At 46.0% G+C, this 16,973-nt stretch overlaps 1 protein-coding gene across 1 annotated transcript in view; it reads right to left on the bottom strand.

Annotated features, from left to right (window-relative positions):
• The window catches only part of LOC147724580 (fibrocystin-L-like), a 1,106,658-nt gene that overhangs the window by 964,256 nt on the left and 125,429 nt on the right, over window positions 1-16,973 (bottom strand). The window contains exon 6 of the mRNA XM_086966124.1: window positions 1,200-1,257. Coding sequence (XP_086822250.1) covers window positions 1,200-1,257 — 58 coding nt within the window. The remainder of the gene's footprint in view (window positions 1-1,199; window positions 1,258-16,973) is intronic.

Genomic DNA, 16,973 nt, shown 5'->3' with positions numbered 1-16,973 from the left:
AGGGTCCATGCTGGAAGTTTGAGTTGCACCAACCAAGCCCTACACTCTGACTGACTATGCCTGCTACACAATCTGGAACTACAGCCCTGTGGACTTAACTTGCTTCAAGAGGAATAAAGTGTTGACTCCCTGCAAGTTACAAGTTAACAGAGCTCTCCTTGATAATCCACACCAAGAACCTGGAGTGCGTCCAGTGGATTTGTAAGGGGTTTGTCCAAGTGGATTCTGGTAACTGATGTCCCACAATTTGAAGGAGCATGTTGGAGCTTCCATATCCATGGATTGTGTGTTGGACACTTTGGACCCTCGAGAGGAACTTCAGGAAGAAGTTCCAGAAGTTTGGAGCAACTTTAGGAAAAAGCTCCATAAGGGGACCGACTCAACCGCGAGAGCCAAGCCGCCCACCGTCAACCTCAGGCTGTCCTGGCCTGCTGGTTTATCCTGCTGAAAAGCTCTGGAGGTCTGATTTCCAGAGTTTAACCAGGAGCTCCCTGGAAAGCGAGCCGGTAAACCCTCACCAAACCCAGACCGGTGAGGAGCATCAAAGGACCCAGGCAGAAAGAGCTCCAGCATTACATGCATGCATTACAGCATGTGTGTAGAACATGCTCAGGCCCCCAGTCCCCGTCGCAGCGCCGAACCTCGGCGTTTAGACCAATCACAATGCTGCATTGCAGCATTGTGATTGGTAAGGGGAGCCTGGGTGCTTACCAATAACAACGCTGCATTGCAGCGTTGTGATTGGCCAGAAGAGCCTGGGTGCTTCCAGGTTCCTGTTCTGTGCCAATCACAACGTAGAGTCCTGACGAGGAGAGATGCTGCGGCGATAACATTAAATCTTTTTTAATTTTTTTATTTTACATTCATCCAACATACCCCCCCCCCATCGCTCTTGCCCAGCCACCCCTGATTGGTGTTGGCCTCCACTGTTTAGGATATTGTTCATGTGAAAGATGGGATCCTCAGAAGAAGATCACTCACTGCGTGAACCAAAGGGGCTATGCATTGTGAGCTCTCAGGGCTTTTAAGTTACATACTCATTTCTCACTAAAATACAGGAAGTTTTAAAAGACTACAGCGAAGTTTAAAAAAAAGTACACTGTTAAGTGTATAACATTTTAAAACATGCTTTAAACTTGTGATTAGAGAAACTGGAAAGAGCTGAAGAGCGATCAGTGCATGCATACATTGAGTCTTACCTGGTAATGCCGATAAAGGTTCGATGCTGGTTATCGAAGGAGTATAGTATGACCCAGCCTACAATACAAAGAGTATTTGATTTTAATGTGGATGACTCGAGAATTTTATTTTTCACAAGAATTATACATTCTGCCACTTTGTGATTCGCCATGAACTTGATAAAACGTTCACCATACCATTTGTTGCCTACGCAACAGAACCTACATTCTCCCTTACAGCTATGTATATCTCTCTTGCTTGACTAACCAAGGCCCTTGGTATTCCACATCTGACTCAATTCAATTAATCATCTATTCTGAGTTCTCACAAAGACTGTAATAGACCCCAAAATCCCAAAACCAAGAAATATATGTAATCAGTTAAAGCTATAAAGAAACTAAGTCAACCATCGTTAAAGACACAACAGGAGAAAATTACAGTGTGACTACCAGGAAAATGGTATCCAAAAAAACATCATCTACTAAAAAAGCAAAGGAGACCCCAACAGCAAAGAAAAAATCTAGATTTTCTTTTTTATTAAATGAAATATGCGCAGTGTGAAGAGCACTGCACCCTACCACATATGAAAGCTATCCTCATAAACGTCTTTGGGGAAAAGATCAATGCCTAAACCACCACTAGGCTACAGATTAGCATAAGCCATTGCCAAACTCCCCTCGTTTAAAGAGGAAAGAAAACTATCTCATAAGGCAAACCTTTTTTATATATAGAATATATGCTGATGGCCAAATGGATCAAGGGATGTGCCTTTTCACAATTCAGTGAGAAAACAGTTCACAAGTGAATCAGAACATCTTCCTTCAGTTTTAACAGTCAGCAGTGCTTACTTTGTGAATGAAAGAGTGCCAGTGCTAATGCCCTGTTCTGGCAATATTATCAATTATTTTTGTGTCAAATAAAAAGGCTCCGGAGTGTTGAACTCTCCTCAGGCCTCTTTAATCCACTACCAAACACTGCAATTCTTTTATCTCACAATGTGGCAAATGTTGGGGTCCGTGGAATTATCGGAATGGGGCCACCCTGCATTACTCTTGTAAGATTTAGGAGTTTTTCACCACCATGACATGTAAACCTTAAACGTGCATGTTCAACCTTTCAAGTACAATGCACCCTGCCCTTTGAGCTACCTGGGGCCTACCCTAGGGTTGACTTATATGCATTAAAAGGAAAGTTTAAGGCCTGGCAAGGAGGTTATGTTGCCAAGTCGAATTGGCAGTTTAAATCTGCATTCAGGCTGCAATAGCAGGTCTGTGGCATGCTTTAAGGGGCTACTTAAGTTGGTGGCACAATATGTGCGGTAGAACCACTAGTAGGCCCTGGGTATATGGTATACCACTCTACAAAGGACTTATAAGTAAACTAAACATGCCAATCAGATGCAGCCAATTTACACATGTTTAGGGGCATGAACACAAGCAATTTAGCACTGGCTAGCAATGGTAAAGTCCTACAGTCAATACAAAAAAATCTCAGCAAACAAATGGCACACAAGGGCTGACAGGTCTAACACTCTCTCTTGTTTCTCACTTTGTGCCTGTTTTTCCATATTTCACTTCCTCCTTCTATCCTGTGTGTGTGTTTTATGCTCGCTTGCTTACGTCAATATCTGATGAAGGAAAATATGTGCCGGTCTCCAAAACTGAGTGCAGGAGGGCCCCACTGGCAACCACAGGCTCAATTTGATCTCTGACACCCAGGTAAATGTTCCCTCTTCTAAAGAAGTACATAAAGACTTTGAAAATCTGCTAACTTCCAGATGCAGGTGTTCAAACTGCTGTTCGTGGGATAACTAAATGGAAAACGGCTGCTGGGTGCATATTTTTAAAGTCTGCCGGACAGGGAAGATGTGCAGCCTTCTGTCAGAGTACGATCTATCAGAGTAAAGCCACCAAATCTCTTCTGTATTTATAGTGGAAGGTCTGATGGAAAATACTGGTGGTCATTGGCTGAAAGAAAATAGTGACCCTCACACCCTGGGAGAAAGCACAGGTATTAGAAATGGGGGTCTCCAGTTGGCAGGTTTTTACCCTGTCAAGTACGGACCGTCTTCTTAGTCAGGATAAGGGGGACACACCTCTAAAATAACCCCTGCTCACCCCCTTGGTAGCTTGCCATGAGTTATCTCAGAGGCAGTGTGTGAAGCACTTGTACATAACCAACAGTAATACAGTGAAAACACTACAGGCCAGATTCGCAAAAGAAATCTGAGAACAAATCCTAACTTTATGACTTTCGGTATTCACAAAAGGCATTTAGGAGTAGTAAAGTTAGGATTTTGTCTTAAGATCGCCTTAAGTTGTGGTCTTAAGACAAAATCCTAACTTAAGTTAAACTTTAGTTAGGATGTTGTCTTAAGTTTGTCTTAAGTTTTGGTCTTAAAACAAATCCTAACTTAAGTTTAATTTAAGTTAAACTTAAGTTAGGATTTTGTCTTAAGTTTGTCTTAAGTTTTGGTCTCAAGACAAAATCCTAATTTAAGTTTAATTTAAGATTAATTTAAGTTAGGATTTTGTCTTCAAACCACAAAAACAAATTTAAGACAAAATGCTAACTTTACTACTCCTAAATGCCTTTTGGGAATTCCAAAAGTCGTAAATTTAGGATTTTGTCTCAGATTACTTTTGTGAATCTGGCCATACAAAAGGACACCACACCATATCCAATATTTTATTGTGCAAACAAGACCAAAACGATAAAAGTCCATCATACAGTTCTTAGGAATCTCAAAAATCAAAAATAGACCTAAAATACAGTCCCTTGAAGTCAATAGCTCCATTTGGGGCAATCATTGTGAGCAACAAATCCAAACAGTTTTGGCTAACTGCAGCGTCGCAGGCCAGCTATGGCATCGAGAAGACCGTAAAACAGTACCTTTGAAAATGAAGGGCATTGGTGCCTCTCATTGAGCCCTGAAGAGCCAGTGTTGGCAGGTGTTGGTTCTGGAGGTCGGTGCAGGAGTCGTAGGGACCTTAAAGTCACAAGCGTTGCAGACCGAACTTCTCGTGGTTGAAGTCGGGAGGCATCGGGTGCTGCAGTGTGAAGAGCAGCAGAGCAGCATGCGGTGGCCTCAGGTTGCTGTGCAGGCAGCAGCTTGGTGACAGTTGTCCAACGGCGTCGGTGGGACCAGAGCTGTAAGTGCGCAGTGATGCAGTGCTCGTCGCTGTGATGGGAGGTCACTGTGCAAGCAGCGGAGTTGTCGTGGTTGAAGCTCTGTCCTTGGCTGATGAACTAGACTCGATGGCGTCGGCATGCATTGGTAGGCCAAGGCTCCGGTGCGGGATGAGGAAAGTGTGTTGTGTAACTTCTGAGCAGTGCCCTCGAACCATGGGGAGAGCAGCAGTGACGATGTCAGTGTGGGGTGGCATCATTGGGGATACCAAGGTAGTGGCTTGAAGCGAGGTGGTACGAAGTGCGGTATCCATAGGTTGTGGTGCAAGCAGTGCTCAGTGGAGGCATCAGTGAGACCAAGGTGGCGATGCGAAGTGCAGCTGTGCCCTTTGCAGTGCCTTTAGGACACAAAGTTGGCAGCGGCATCAGTGATGGCATTGGGTTGCTTTTATGTCTGTTGCAGCACAAAACACACAGTACCCAGTGCTGGTGACAGAGAACTTGAAGTCTGCTGTTCCTGAGACTTTTTGAACAAGGGGCAAGCTATGCAGAAAGTTCAGTCAAGTCCTTTCTCTGCCCAAGACAGAAGCAGCCACTGCAGGCCAACAGAGCAAACCACACAGCCAAGTGGTAGTTCCTCCTCACAGCTTCTCCAGCTCTTCTTTTTAGCAGTCTTCTGGGTCCAAAAGAGTTCTAAAGTTCTGGGTTCGGGGCGCCAATATTTAGACAGCCTTTTCCTTTGGTCTCTCGTGGCAGAGAGTCTCTGTGCTTTGCCCAAACTTGGTCTGTCCTCTCTGGTCCAGCTTCCTGGCAGGAGGTGGAGACAGCATTGTGTAAAGCAGATCAGGTCTATTCAGGTGCAAGGAAATCTCCTCCCACTACTCTAAATACAGCCCAGTTATTTTCAGCCCAGCCCTGACTCATCCAGGAAAGGCAGGACACACCTCACCCCCCCGTGGCTATCTACAGTGAATGCACATCCCCAGGCCCAGTCCCCTGTCATTCCAAAGCAAGACAGTTGATCCACAACCCAGCAGAGGCACACAGGATGGTTAAGCAGGAAAATGCATACCTTCTAAAAGTAATACAACAAAGAACTTTGCTACCATTTTTTATGCTGCTGTCTTCTTAAACAGACTAAGGACCAATATTTGATTTATTTGGTCCTGGTTTTTTTATTTAACCGTTACTTCATTCTTTCATTATTCATTTGAAATGAGGATACACTGTTTGTTACAAAAAATTATAGACCAAAAGGTTATGTACAAATATTTACAAAAACACTGTGTACATAATAGATAGCAAAAAACAAATAATGTATACAAATACATTCTCAATAGTGCAAAAAGAACAGCACACCAGTCAGTTGTTTCTAGAACATAGACATGAAGCACTCCCTTTACACGAGGCTCATAGTGGCTTTAGAGAGAGGCTAACCATTGGAAATAAACTTGAGAACAGTTGGGGTTAAATCAACGTTAAATATCCCTCAACACTGTCTGGGTTCAATAACTGTTCATTCCTCAATGGCGGAAAGAAAATACCGAAGCGTTTAAAGTCCCAGGATCACACATGAGACTCTCTTCAGGGCTGTGACATGGTGTAGTCTGGTTATTTGGGGCTCATTTTTATTGACCGGGTTGACAGTATCTTGTTCTCCAATTTTTAAAAAAGCAAATCCTTTCTGGAAGGGGCAGGAGGTTTCACTGTGTCTTTTTTCCTTTCAGGCGCAGGGGCCCCTTTATATGATGCCAGTTGCTTTCTTTTTGTTGAATTTGAGTAGCTTTGCTTTCTAAAAGTGGCATTTTCATCCACACAATTTAAAAACCATCTTTACCAAAAGATGTGTTTTTAAATTCTGAGTTCTGGCATACTTAACTCCCTTCTCCTATCTTGTCCCAATGGAAAGTTATACTTGTAAGATGTTACAAAACATCTTCCATTCTATCCCATGGGACAGATAGCCTTTCAATAGTGAAAAATGGAATACACTGTATTTCACTATCAGGACATGCCACACCCACCAGTATATGCCCACCTTTCACATACACTGCACCCTTCCCATAGGGGTACCTTGGGCCTGAGGGGTGCCTTACATGTAAGAAAATGGAAGGTTTGGGAGCCTGACAAGTGGGTGTACTTGCCAGGTCGACATGGCAGTCACAGCTGCTCGCAGACACTGCAGTGGTAGGTCTGAGAATCCTTTGAAGGGCTGCTTGGGTGGTTGGCACAACCAGTGCTGCAGGCCCACTAGCAGCATTTGTTTACAGGCCCTGACACACCTTGTGCACTTTACCTGGGACTAGGACCAGTAAATCAAATAAGCAAAATATAGAAACACCAATCCATAAATATAATTTATCATAGGAGTACTTAACACTAATCAGCAGCAAGAAAGTGCGCAAATACACTAAGCCATCAAAAACAGAGTCGAAACCAGGAGGTCAGAAAGCAAAAAGACAAAGGAAAAATGCTAAAAAGATGGCAGGTGTAACAGGGAGGTAATTATTTTTTGTTTTATTGAAACACACTCCTTCTTTTTGAGTCTGTTTATGAGAAACTCTGGGCATCAATATGATGCTGGACGGTCAGACCGCCGCGTAAACACCATGGTGTTCCGGGGACCCCCTACAGGCAGGCGGTGGTCTGACTGCCCAATTACGATATGCCCACTGGGCTGGTGGGCAGAAAAGAAAGTGCTCTATAACACTGGGGCTGCAGCACAAGCTGCAGTGTTACAGAGCACTTTGTGCACATGCATGCACTGTGTGCCAGGCACCATGTGCCACGGTGCCTGAATAAGCATGGGGCTACCACATTTGCCCCCAGGGCCACTTTACAGTGGCCCAAAGTGGACAGGGGCCCTGCTTGGGGCCCCTAAAGTCAGTTCCTAACAGCCTTTTCATGCGGTTGGACCGCCATGAGAAGGCTGTCGCAAAGGGACATCGCAATCCCTACGGCGGTGCCAGGGCAGACACTGCCTCCATTGTAGGGATACGAGTCAGACCGCCGCCCCGCTGGGATCGTAGATCCTGTTGGAGGCAAAGGTCTTTCCCCTCAACCACTGCACTCCAACCTCCTGCATTGTAATGAGGTGGTTGTACCAGTGCCTTACCCTTTCGTAAGGCACTAAAAACTTTTCTCTTTTGTTAATTCCCCCAGGACTATCACTCTGCTTTCACTCAGAAGCGCCGGGACACCCCGTTGGGGTAGCTGCGCGCTATATAAATTACACAAATAAATAATGCCCTGTATGACGGGCGGACTGCCACTGATGACCTGTCGGTGGCGTTCCGCCCAGCATCACAATAAGGGCCAACGTTTGATGTACAGCTACCTTTCTGACAGCCGCCGGGCTCTCCGTTTTCAGTGCCTTTAAAGAAACCTCAGTGAAGGTAGGTACAAAGATCCAGGTTGGGCCAGCAGTGATCTCTAAATTTGGCAGAGGGTAGTCAGAGTGGCAGACATAATGTCTTTGCCTCCTTGACAAACGGAGTACTGTTAAAGATTTTTGTGCATTCATATTTTTGTGTATCATTAACAACATACAAAATGTGTTTTTATATTTCATTATACATGTTCACACTGATATTGTGCTATGCTTTTCATACAAATTCCCTATGATATGTAGAAGTGTATTTTCCTGACCCTTGTTAACTAGGCCACAATTATGTTTTTAAAAATGCCTTCCTCCCAAAGATTTCACTGTTCGTTAATTCTTCAGCACACAGTCAAGCAGGGTCATTTTTGTTTCTTTCCATTGACATTGTTCTGGCTGTTCTTGATGAAATCTCCCTGCCTGGTCAAAAATTGTACCTTTCTTCAAGGATCTTCCGCTAGCTCACTTAACCCTATTAATTTATTATAGGATGCTGTTGTTCAAGTACGTAGTTTTTTTGCAATCTCATGGTGACATTGGCATAGAGTGGGCAGGATCAATATTGATATAGTGGGATTATGCTCAATCAATCAATCAATCAATCAGGGGGATTGTAAGCGCACTACTCACCCGTGAGGGTCTCAAGGCTCTGAGGAGTTTGGGGGGGTCCGCAGATCTGTCTAGCCAAAGAGATAGGTTTTCAGGGTCTTCCTGAAGGTGTTCAGGGAGGGGGCATGTCTGAGGTCTGCCAATAGCTCTTTCTAAGTCTTGGCTGTGATGTGAGAGAAGGATCTTCTGCCTGCTCTGGCTCTGTGGATGCACAGGGTTTCGGCCACTGCAAGGTTGGTGGATCTGAGGTTTCTTTTGGGTATGTGGAAGTTGATTCTGTTGTTGAGGTATTTGGGTCAGTTGTTGTGTAGTCATTTGTAGGCGTGGGTGAGGATTTTGAAGGTGACTCTCTTCTCCACGGGGAGCCAGTGGAGTCTTCGTAGGTGTTGGCTGATGTGTTTGTGCCAGGAGATGCCTAGGACGAGTCTGGTGGCGGTGTTCTGTATTGTTTGGAGTTTGAGGAGTAGGGACATGTTGATGCCGGCGTAGGGTGCGCTTCCATAGTCCAGTCTGCTGGTGATGGGTGCATGGGTGACTGTCTTCCTTGACTCAGGGGGGATCCATTTGAAGGTGTTGCAGAGGATGTGGAGTGTGTTGTAGCAGCTGGAGGTGATGGCGTTGACCTGTTGGGTCATGGAGATCCAAGTTTGGAGTTCTCTGGCTGCGTTGTTTGCGTCAGATGCCCTGGTGTGGTTGTGTCGGGTGAGGGTGGAGTTAAATTGCTAGTCGGTAACCTTGCTAATGCTGAGATGCTAAGGAAAAATTATGCTTAATAAAACTTTGCTCTTATTTGCTGAAAAAAATACTACTGATTATACCAGTGGTTTAATATGTTAAAATATTGTATATAAACCCTCAAATATAGGGGTGAACCACAGAGAACTTTGCTTTGTTACTAGGGATCCTGCTCATTTATAGATTTATTTCGCTGCTCACCTGGTGTAGGAAGGTAGAATCCTTCTGCATGGTTACCCCCACTTTTTGCCTGGTGCCTAACCTGTTTTTGACTTGTCTGACTGAGATCCTGCTAATCAGGACCCTAGTCAATCTGCTTTCTCCCTAAATTGGTTTGTTCAGGACTTAGGTACAACCCAGATTGGATACTGGGTTACCCTTTTAAGTCCCTAGTGCATGGTACTAAGGTACCCAAGGCATTGGTACCCCAGAGGTCCCCCATGGGCTGAAGCATTTATTATGCCACCCATGGGAGACCATTCAAAATGTAAGTACAGGCCTGCCCTGGCAGCCTGTGCAAGTTGGTGAATGCACTACTTACTAAAGATATAGGTTTCCTATATCTTGGGTCACTGCACTTAAAACCTATAAGCCACTCCTCTAGCAGGTCTTTGCTATCCAAAAGGCAGGGTGCATGGTTCTAAGTGAGAGGGTGCCCCTGCATGAGCAGGACACCCCTACAGCCTACAGAGACCATTCTTCTGGGTTGTCAGTGAAGCAGCCATATACCATAAAGAGGGGCACTGCGTAATTACGTGGTGACCATCTCAAAACCGGCTGCAACAAATCCTTTCATGTATTGTATCAAACATGTTGGAATCCTGCCCCCACACCGTAAACAGTATAAAAAGTATGATTCCAAGCACTGTAGTGTTCCCGGTACCAGTCTTACAGACCAGGACAGCACAAAATGGTTGCTGCCAACCTGAGATACATTTCTGCCCTCCTGCTGCTGAGCCAAGCATGAGCAGGGGAAAGCAGAACAATACGCATCCTGTCACAGGCTGGTGTGATCACCTCCCAGACACGATTTAGCATATTGGGACCGGAGGGTGTGTTTGCCAGGGCCACAAAGTCTGCTTGAGGGGCACATTTGGTGCCCCTGTCCATAGTCCAGTTCAAACCAGTCCTGGGAGCCTTTGGCTCCCACTCTGGCGCAAAGCAGGAGAAAGAACTTGGTAACCTCCCCCCTGTCCAGACCCTCCCCTGGGAGGGTCCCCTGAATCTTCCCACAACTTTCCCTTGGGTACGTAAGGGCGTAACTGGGTGTAGGCCCCTAGATTCTGTGCTCTCTGAACTTTGCTGGACTTCGTTTGGACCTTACTTCATCTCCCTTCCAGAATGGCTGCATTGTCTGTGCCTCTGCATCATACAGGAACCTTCCAGGGCCTTTAAAGCATCAGAGACACCTGAAGTAATCTCCCTTGGAGTGAAGGAGTCACTCCCCTGCATTTGTAGGCACCGCAACTAAGTTGACCGTTCTTTAGATCCTGAACTCCTCCAGGCTCCATGGACTCTGCAACAGAGGTGGGGGTTTTCTACAGCGCCGGAGGCCTGCCCTACCCTCTCACCGAGTTTGAGGCCAGGATCCCTCGTGAGGCTTGCACTAACTGAACCCCTGTGCACCGCGTCCAACTTGCAGTTGCAAAGGCTTGTTGGTTTCTTTCCAAGAAGATCTTCGGGCTCCAAGTAGCCCCACCGTCAAGCACCTCCAGTGGCCAGAATAGTCAGCCACACAGCATCGTAGCCTGCATCTTTTGGTGAGCTGCTTGAGGTCCTCTAGCGACTCCAGTGCCTCCGGCCTGTGAGTCCACTTGAGGGTCACACTTGCTTCTCTTGGGCTCCCCTGACTGCTCAGGCCTGCCCTGACTCCCCTGCTTTTGGTGAGTCATCTGGACCTTGCTGGTCCAGACATTGCTCTTTCTTTTATTTCTGCATGGCTTGCCTTGGCCAAGGCTTGTTGGAGCTCCCGTCGGACACCGAACCCTCAGCACTTTACATCCTTTGTGGGAAAGCTTGTGCACAGCTCCTGGTCCTTCTCAGTATCACCTGGTCCTCACAGCTGCAGAGTCAAGTTCCTTGTCATCCACCCTGCAACACTCAACATCGAAGGGCATTCCTCTTCCAACTCTCCTGGTCACCCCTGAGTGACATAAACTCTGTCCCCTCTGCTTGCAGGTACCTCTCATCAAGAATTCAACTTTGGATTTCACTGGACATTTCTTCCTTTGTGCAAAGAGGCAATTTCCTGAAGTCCTCCATTGGGTTCGTCTGCGGTTTCCGACAACAATTCACATGTATGCACCCAGCTTCCCTGGTGTAGGCAACATGGGCACTAAAGTATCCACGGGTGGGATGGCTCTCCAACCTTCTGTCTTCCATGGGGTTTCTTCAGGGTCCACAGGGAAAGGTTCTTAAACTTTAAAATCCAACCGCAACTTGCACATAGAGTTGTACGTAGCAATCTGTTGTGATTCCAAACTGCACACGCTCTCCATGGGGACCCTACCTACTCACCTTGGGTGGTTCCTGGGTACCAAGAATTTCAACGTCCTCTCGACATCGTCCTGACTCGAGTCCTGGTTCTTTTACCACTTTCTTAATATATGGTTTGGTGCCCCCTGTGGACCACTGTGTATTTCATGCTATTTACTGTGTATCTTGGCTAAAGTAGTGTGTGCATTGTGTTTATGTCCATGTTGGAGATATTGGAACATACTAGAGAGTATTATATAATAAATATCTATTTTTATAAATACTTGGTATTGTTCTTTTCACTTAATCTATACTATAAGATTGCATTCTGGTGAAATAAGCTGCTTTACACTACACTTAGACTAAGCCTGAGGCTGCTCCCCACGGCTACCACTTAGAGATTTTTCTAAGGTTGTCTGTGACCTATTATATCATCATAAGGTTTGTCTGGACTGATGCAAGGTGCCCACGCACATCAGTAGACTATATATACCAGGATAGCTTCTCACACCTGGGACTTAAAATTGTTTGTTATTTTGTAGTTCTCTGTAATGCTCTATTTGCTGAAAGCCTTCATGGGAATAACTCTGTACTGCATCTTTCGAATTATGCAATAAAATCCTTAAATGTATTCTGTTGCTCTAGAACATAGTTATTGAGTGGGCCCTGTGCCTAATCAACTGCATTTTCTTTTTTGATGTAATTGGAGGTGCTGTATCTCGGGAACACATTGCTTCATGAAATTTATGTTATACCTGCAAATCACATTTTCAAGAGCAGGAAGAGGCCGGGCTCTGCAAAGCTCCTACGATTTATAACTCTGTCCCCAAAGATCTCTGCTGCAACCCCTCATTCTCCTGCTTTAAATGGGATCTCAAATCTCTACCGCTCAACAACTACTTCAACACATGCACAAACTAGATCCATCGAGGCGGTCGTCTGGCTTGTTCAGTCTCTCACCTGTCTCATTGCCATTACCTCAATACTGTGCTAATATATACTTTTGATGACTATTTTCTAATACCTTAATGATGTGTGGACTTTTTTGTGACCATTTTGACTCCTCCGAATTCCCACATGTACCTCAACTCAAAAAGAAAACAAAATATCCAATTCATCAATTTGTGAGTGTTCTGTTAAGTTAAAGGTTTTTAGGGTTTCAAAATGTCAGGGTTCCCCCACAATACCATCTGCCAATCTCTAAAGCAGGCCCTAACTAACTGTAAGGATATGTCACCAAATAAACTTACTCTAGTTCTCGTCTCTGGGATCCAACTCTAAATTCACAATTGCTACATGAACCATTATTGTTCTAAATGAGGATCTGCGTATCAAAGACAAAGGTGAAACCTGACTCTCTAAATTGGTGTCTTTAAACACTAGAAATGTATTGACTATCATACACACATAATTGGAGATTAACCCCTTGCATGCTATGGACATGCTATAGTGGAGAAGTGTGGCTCAATGGTTAGCGCGGCAGACCCTGATGCAGAAGTCTGGCCTGGGACCAGGGTTCAAATCCCGTTTTGGTGGGTCTTGGGGTCAATTTCCTCAGACCAGTTAATTCTCGCCTCAGTGCCTATTCTAATCATGGGTCCCACTCTGCAACTCTGGGCAATAGCTTGGTTAATCTCCACAACGGCCCCAACAACGCTAGGATGCCTGGCTTCACCTTGGGGGTGCCCAAGAGTGGGCACTTCACAGGGAAAGGCCAGGAAGGGTTCCTCAGCGGTATTCGTACAAGTGCCGAGATGCCTCCGGGTAGTCGTGCGCTGTACAAGTACCTCTACATTTACATAGATGTCTCCCGCAAGTACTGCACTAGTGGCAGGAAATACCTCTAGTGCTCTCACCAGAGGGATTTCTTTTTTTAGGTCTTGGCTAGCGTAGGCTGCGCATGCGCAGTCTCGCTGGCGAGATCTTATGTCTCAGAGTAGCGAGGCTTAAACCCGCCCCTCTTCTCCATTGGGTGGCTCCCTAAACAGCGGCCAGCCATTGGAGAAGAGGTTTCTGTGACGTAATTTTTTGAAGCTAAGCCCCGTCCTTTTCGGATTGTGGGGCGTGTTTTTTTTGTTTCTTTCTTTAAGTGACGTTTTCAGTAAAAAACACGCCCCCAATCGCAAAAGGACGGGGCTTAGAGAAAAAAAATGGCGAGCGATTGCTTTTATTTTTTGTTTTTGGGACGCATATCCCTGCTGGCAGATATCCCACTAGTTAAAGATGCATTACGCCACACTCCACTAAGTACGCTGCAGACCATGCGAATGATTTTCACGTATGCTAGGATCACAACAACTGATCACGGGAACTATCCAGTTTGTTTAAAACATGCTTGGGGTGTCCGACACGTCCAACACATAACACTATAGCTTCTGGTAACCTAAAAACACACCACGGCAAGATGGATGTGCCATCTGCACCTGTAGGGGAGGTCCTCCAACAGTCCGCTTTCTATAACAATCAGCAAAATTGCCTAGTTATCAGCTCTTCTGGATACACAGTGTTCGAACACTGCGCACATGCAGGACGAGGGAGCCAAAAAACGGACAACAATCGTGCCGATTAGGAGAATTTTGACCATGTCTCTGCAGAACCTGCCCAATGCATGACCGACTGCCCAGCCCCACCGTCCCTATGGAGAAAAGCAGGACACGTTCCCTAGTCCCCACGTCCCTGCAAAGACATCAGACGTGTGACGGATTCCCCGGCCTTGCCCCCTCCCCAATAGAGGGAATCCTGGCACGTGACAGCACTGTGGCTTGTTGGGTATTCTCCTCGCCTGCCTCTTGCGGGCTGCCTACGTGCCATGACACCGGCTGTGTGGTGGCCCGCAGAGGGGTCACCACGCACAAGAGTGGTATTTGCCACGCGGGTCAGGAAGGGTCAAAGCGGGGCCCTCACCCACCCCAAGCAAACAAGGTCGGCTTTCAGAGGCTGGTGAGGGCACGGGGACAGCCAGGAATATGGCTGGATGTGTCCGAGCACGGCAAGCGCCACTTTCAGAAAACACCCTCTATGCAGAACTTAAAACGGTGCCAGATTCTGAAATTATATATTTCTAGAATTAGAAATGATATATTTTTTTAAAATATATATATACGGAGATGCAAGTCCCCACGAAGCTTATCGAAGCACCAAAGCTCAGAAAAAATAAGCCAACATAAAGAGTATATTGCACAGGAGGTTGCAGATTCGCCACTCTCGCCCCCAGACTTTGGAACTCCCTCCCCTTGGAGATCTGCGCTTGTTCAGATCTCATGACATTCAGAAGAGCCCTTAAAACCTGGCTTTATGAGCAAGCCTACAACTTTCGGGTAACGTACTCTGCCTTCTCTCCTACAGCGCCAAGAAAACAACAGGTGTAAGTGCGCTCTATAAATCATTCTTAAGATTAACATTAACATTGAAGCCAATCCAGAAACGTTTAGGGAAAAGGCTTGAGGCCTTCTCTAGATGATTATTTGCTGCCGCTGACCTTCTCCCTACAATATGCACCTCTAAAGCAATCAATTAACTGTGGGACAAAAATCCGTTCCGCTCGCGGAATTTGTGGATTTTTGGCAATTTCGGGGTCCGCGAATCTCGCGAAAATGCCGAAAAATCTGCAAATCCGCTCGCGGGCGGATTTTTTTTGGGGCCCACAGGAAGCACTTACAGTTAAGGCAGGTGCTCGAGTTGAAGCTAACTTTGTAACCATCTTAGAATGGCGCCGGCAAGCTGTCAGAGTTGAAGTTGCTTACTTGCAAGTTGCAACTTCAACTATGGCAGCTTGCCGGCGCCATTCTAAAATGGTTACAAAGTTAGCTTCAACTCGGGCACCTGCCTTAACTCTGTAAGTGCTTCCTGTGGGCCTCAACAGGAAGCACTTACAGATATAAATAAAGCAGGTGCCCAAATTGAAGCTCAAATTCAGTAACGTTTTAATCAGCCCAAAACATTAGTGAGCACGGTCGAGGCTGGGCAAGTGTGCTTTAACCTCATATCTGCCGTCGAAAATTAGCTGTAATACTTGAGAGAGGTCTTTGAATCCCTGAGTTTTTCGAGCGCAACCCCCGTGTAGTTCCTGTGACCAGGAGGCTGCTTTCTCCTCACCTGCTGCCCTGCTCGCTCTCTGACCCTTTATACACAAGAGGCATGTTGACACGCATAGAAGCCCCGCCCGTTTGGCCCGAAACCACACACTAGCGGTATCAAACGTATTCCCACCCTTTCCCAACTATGATGGACAGCTCACTCAAGGGACCTCGGCGCCTTTTGGCGTGGTGGCAAAGTTACAGGCACACATGGTCAGTGGAGACAAATCATCTGGCCCTTTCCGCAGCTGCAGTGTAGGAAAAGCTCTATACATTTATCCAACGAGGTAGCACTTACTGGATTATCCAGTAGAAAGTACTTCAGTTGAGTAGAGGTATTGCACAAAACGGTGCATCTTCGTGGATAACAATGCAGGGCAGGATTCATTCTGGCACGAGGCTCATGTCACAAACATTAAACCTCAACAGGAAGCAGTTACAGATATAAATAAAGCAGGTGCCCGAGTTGAAGCTCAAATTCAGTAACGTTTTAATCAGCCCAAAACATTAGTGAGCACGGTCGAGGCTGGGCAAGTGTGCTTTAGCCCTATATCTGCCGTCGAAAATTAGCTGTAATACTCGAGAGAGGTCTTTGAATCCCTGAGTTTCTCGAGCGCAACCTCCGTGTAGTTCCTGTGACCAGGAGGCTGCTTTCTCCTCACCTGCTGCCCTGCTCGCTCTCTGACCCTTTATACACAAGAGGCATGTTGACACACATAGAAGTCCCGCCCGTTTGGCCCCGCACCACACACTAGCGGTATCAAACTTCTTCCTGCCCTTTCCCAACTATGATGGACAGCTCACTCAAGGGATCTTGGCGCCTTTCGGCGCGGTGGCAAAGTTACAGGCACACATGGTCAGTGGAGACAAATCATCTGGCCCTTTACGCAGCTGCAGTGTAGGAAAAGCACTATACATTTACCCAACCAGGTAGCACTTACTGATTAGCCAGTAGAAAGTACTCTAGTTGAGTAGAGTGCAAATCGCAAATAAATCTGCGAGTTCACAGGAAAATCCACGAATTCCTGGATTTTTTTGCGATTTCGCATGAATTCGCGGACCGCAGATCCGCAAAATTTGCCCATAGTTACAAACAATCGAAGGTGATGCTCAATATGTACCCTTTGAAGTGCCTGATTAAAGATACTGGCGCATGGTGCACCTCAACAGCATCGGATAAAAAGATATGGCCTCGGGGCATACCTCAAAAGCATCTGACCAAAGATAATGGTGTGTTGTGGCTTTTGGCAGCATTTGATGGAAAGTCATGGCACAACGCACAACTTGACAGCATTTTATCAAGGTTAATGGGCATGGTATCAGAGATTGTGAAGATGATGTGCCCCACCACCACCACCACATCCACCACATCCACTACAACCACATCCACC

The sequence above is a fragment of the Lissotriton vulgaris genome, chromosome 4_1 (genome assembly GCF_964263255.1).
Source record: "Lissotriton vulgaris chromosome 4_1, aLisVul1.2, whole genome shotgun sequence".
NCBI lineage: Eukaryota > Metazoa > Chordata > Amphibia > Caudata > Salamandridae > Lissotriton > Lissotriton vulgaris.
Note: the sequence above shows the minus strand (reverse complement) of the source record. Positions and strands in the feature narration are given on the sequence as shown.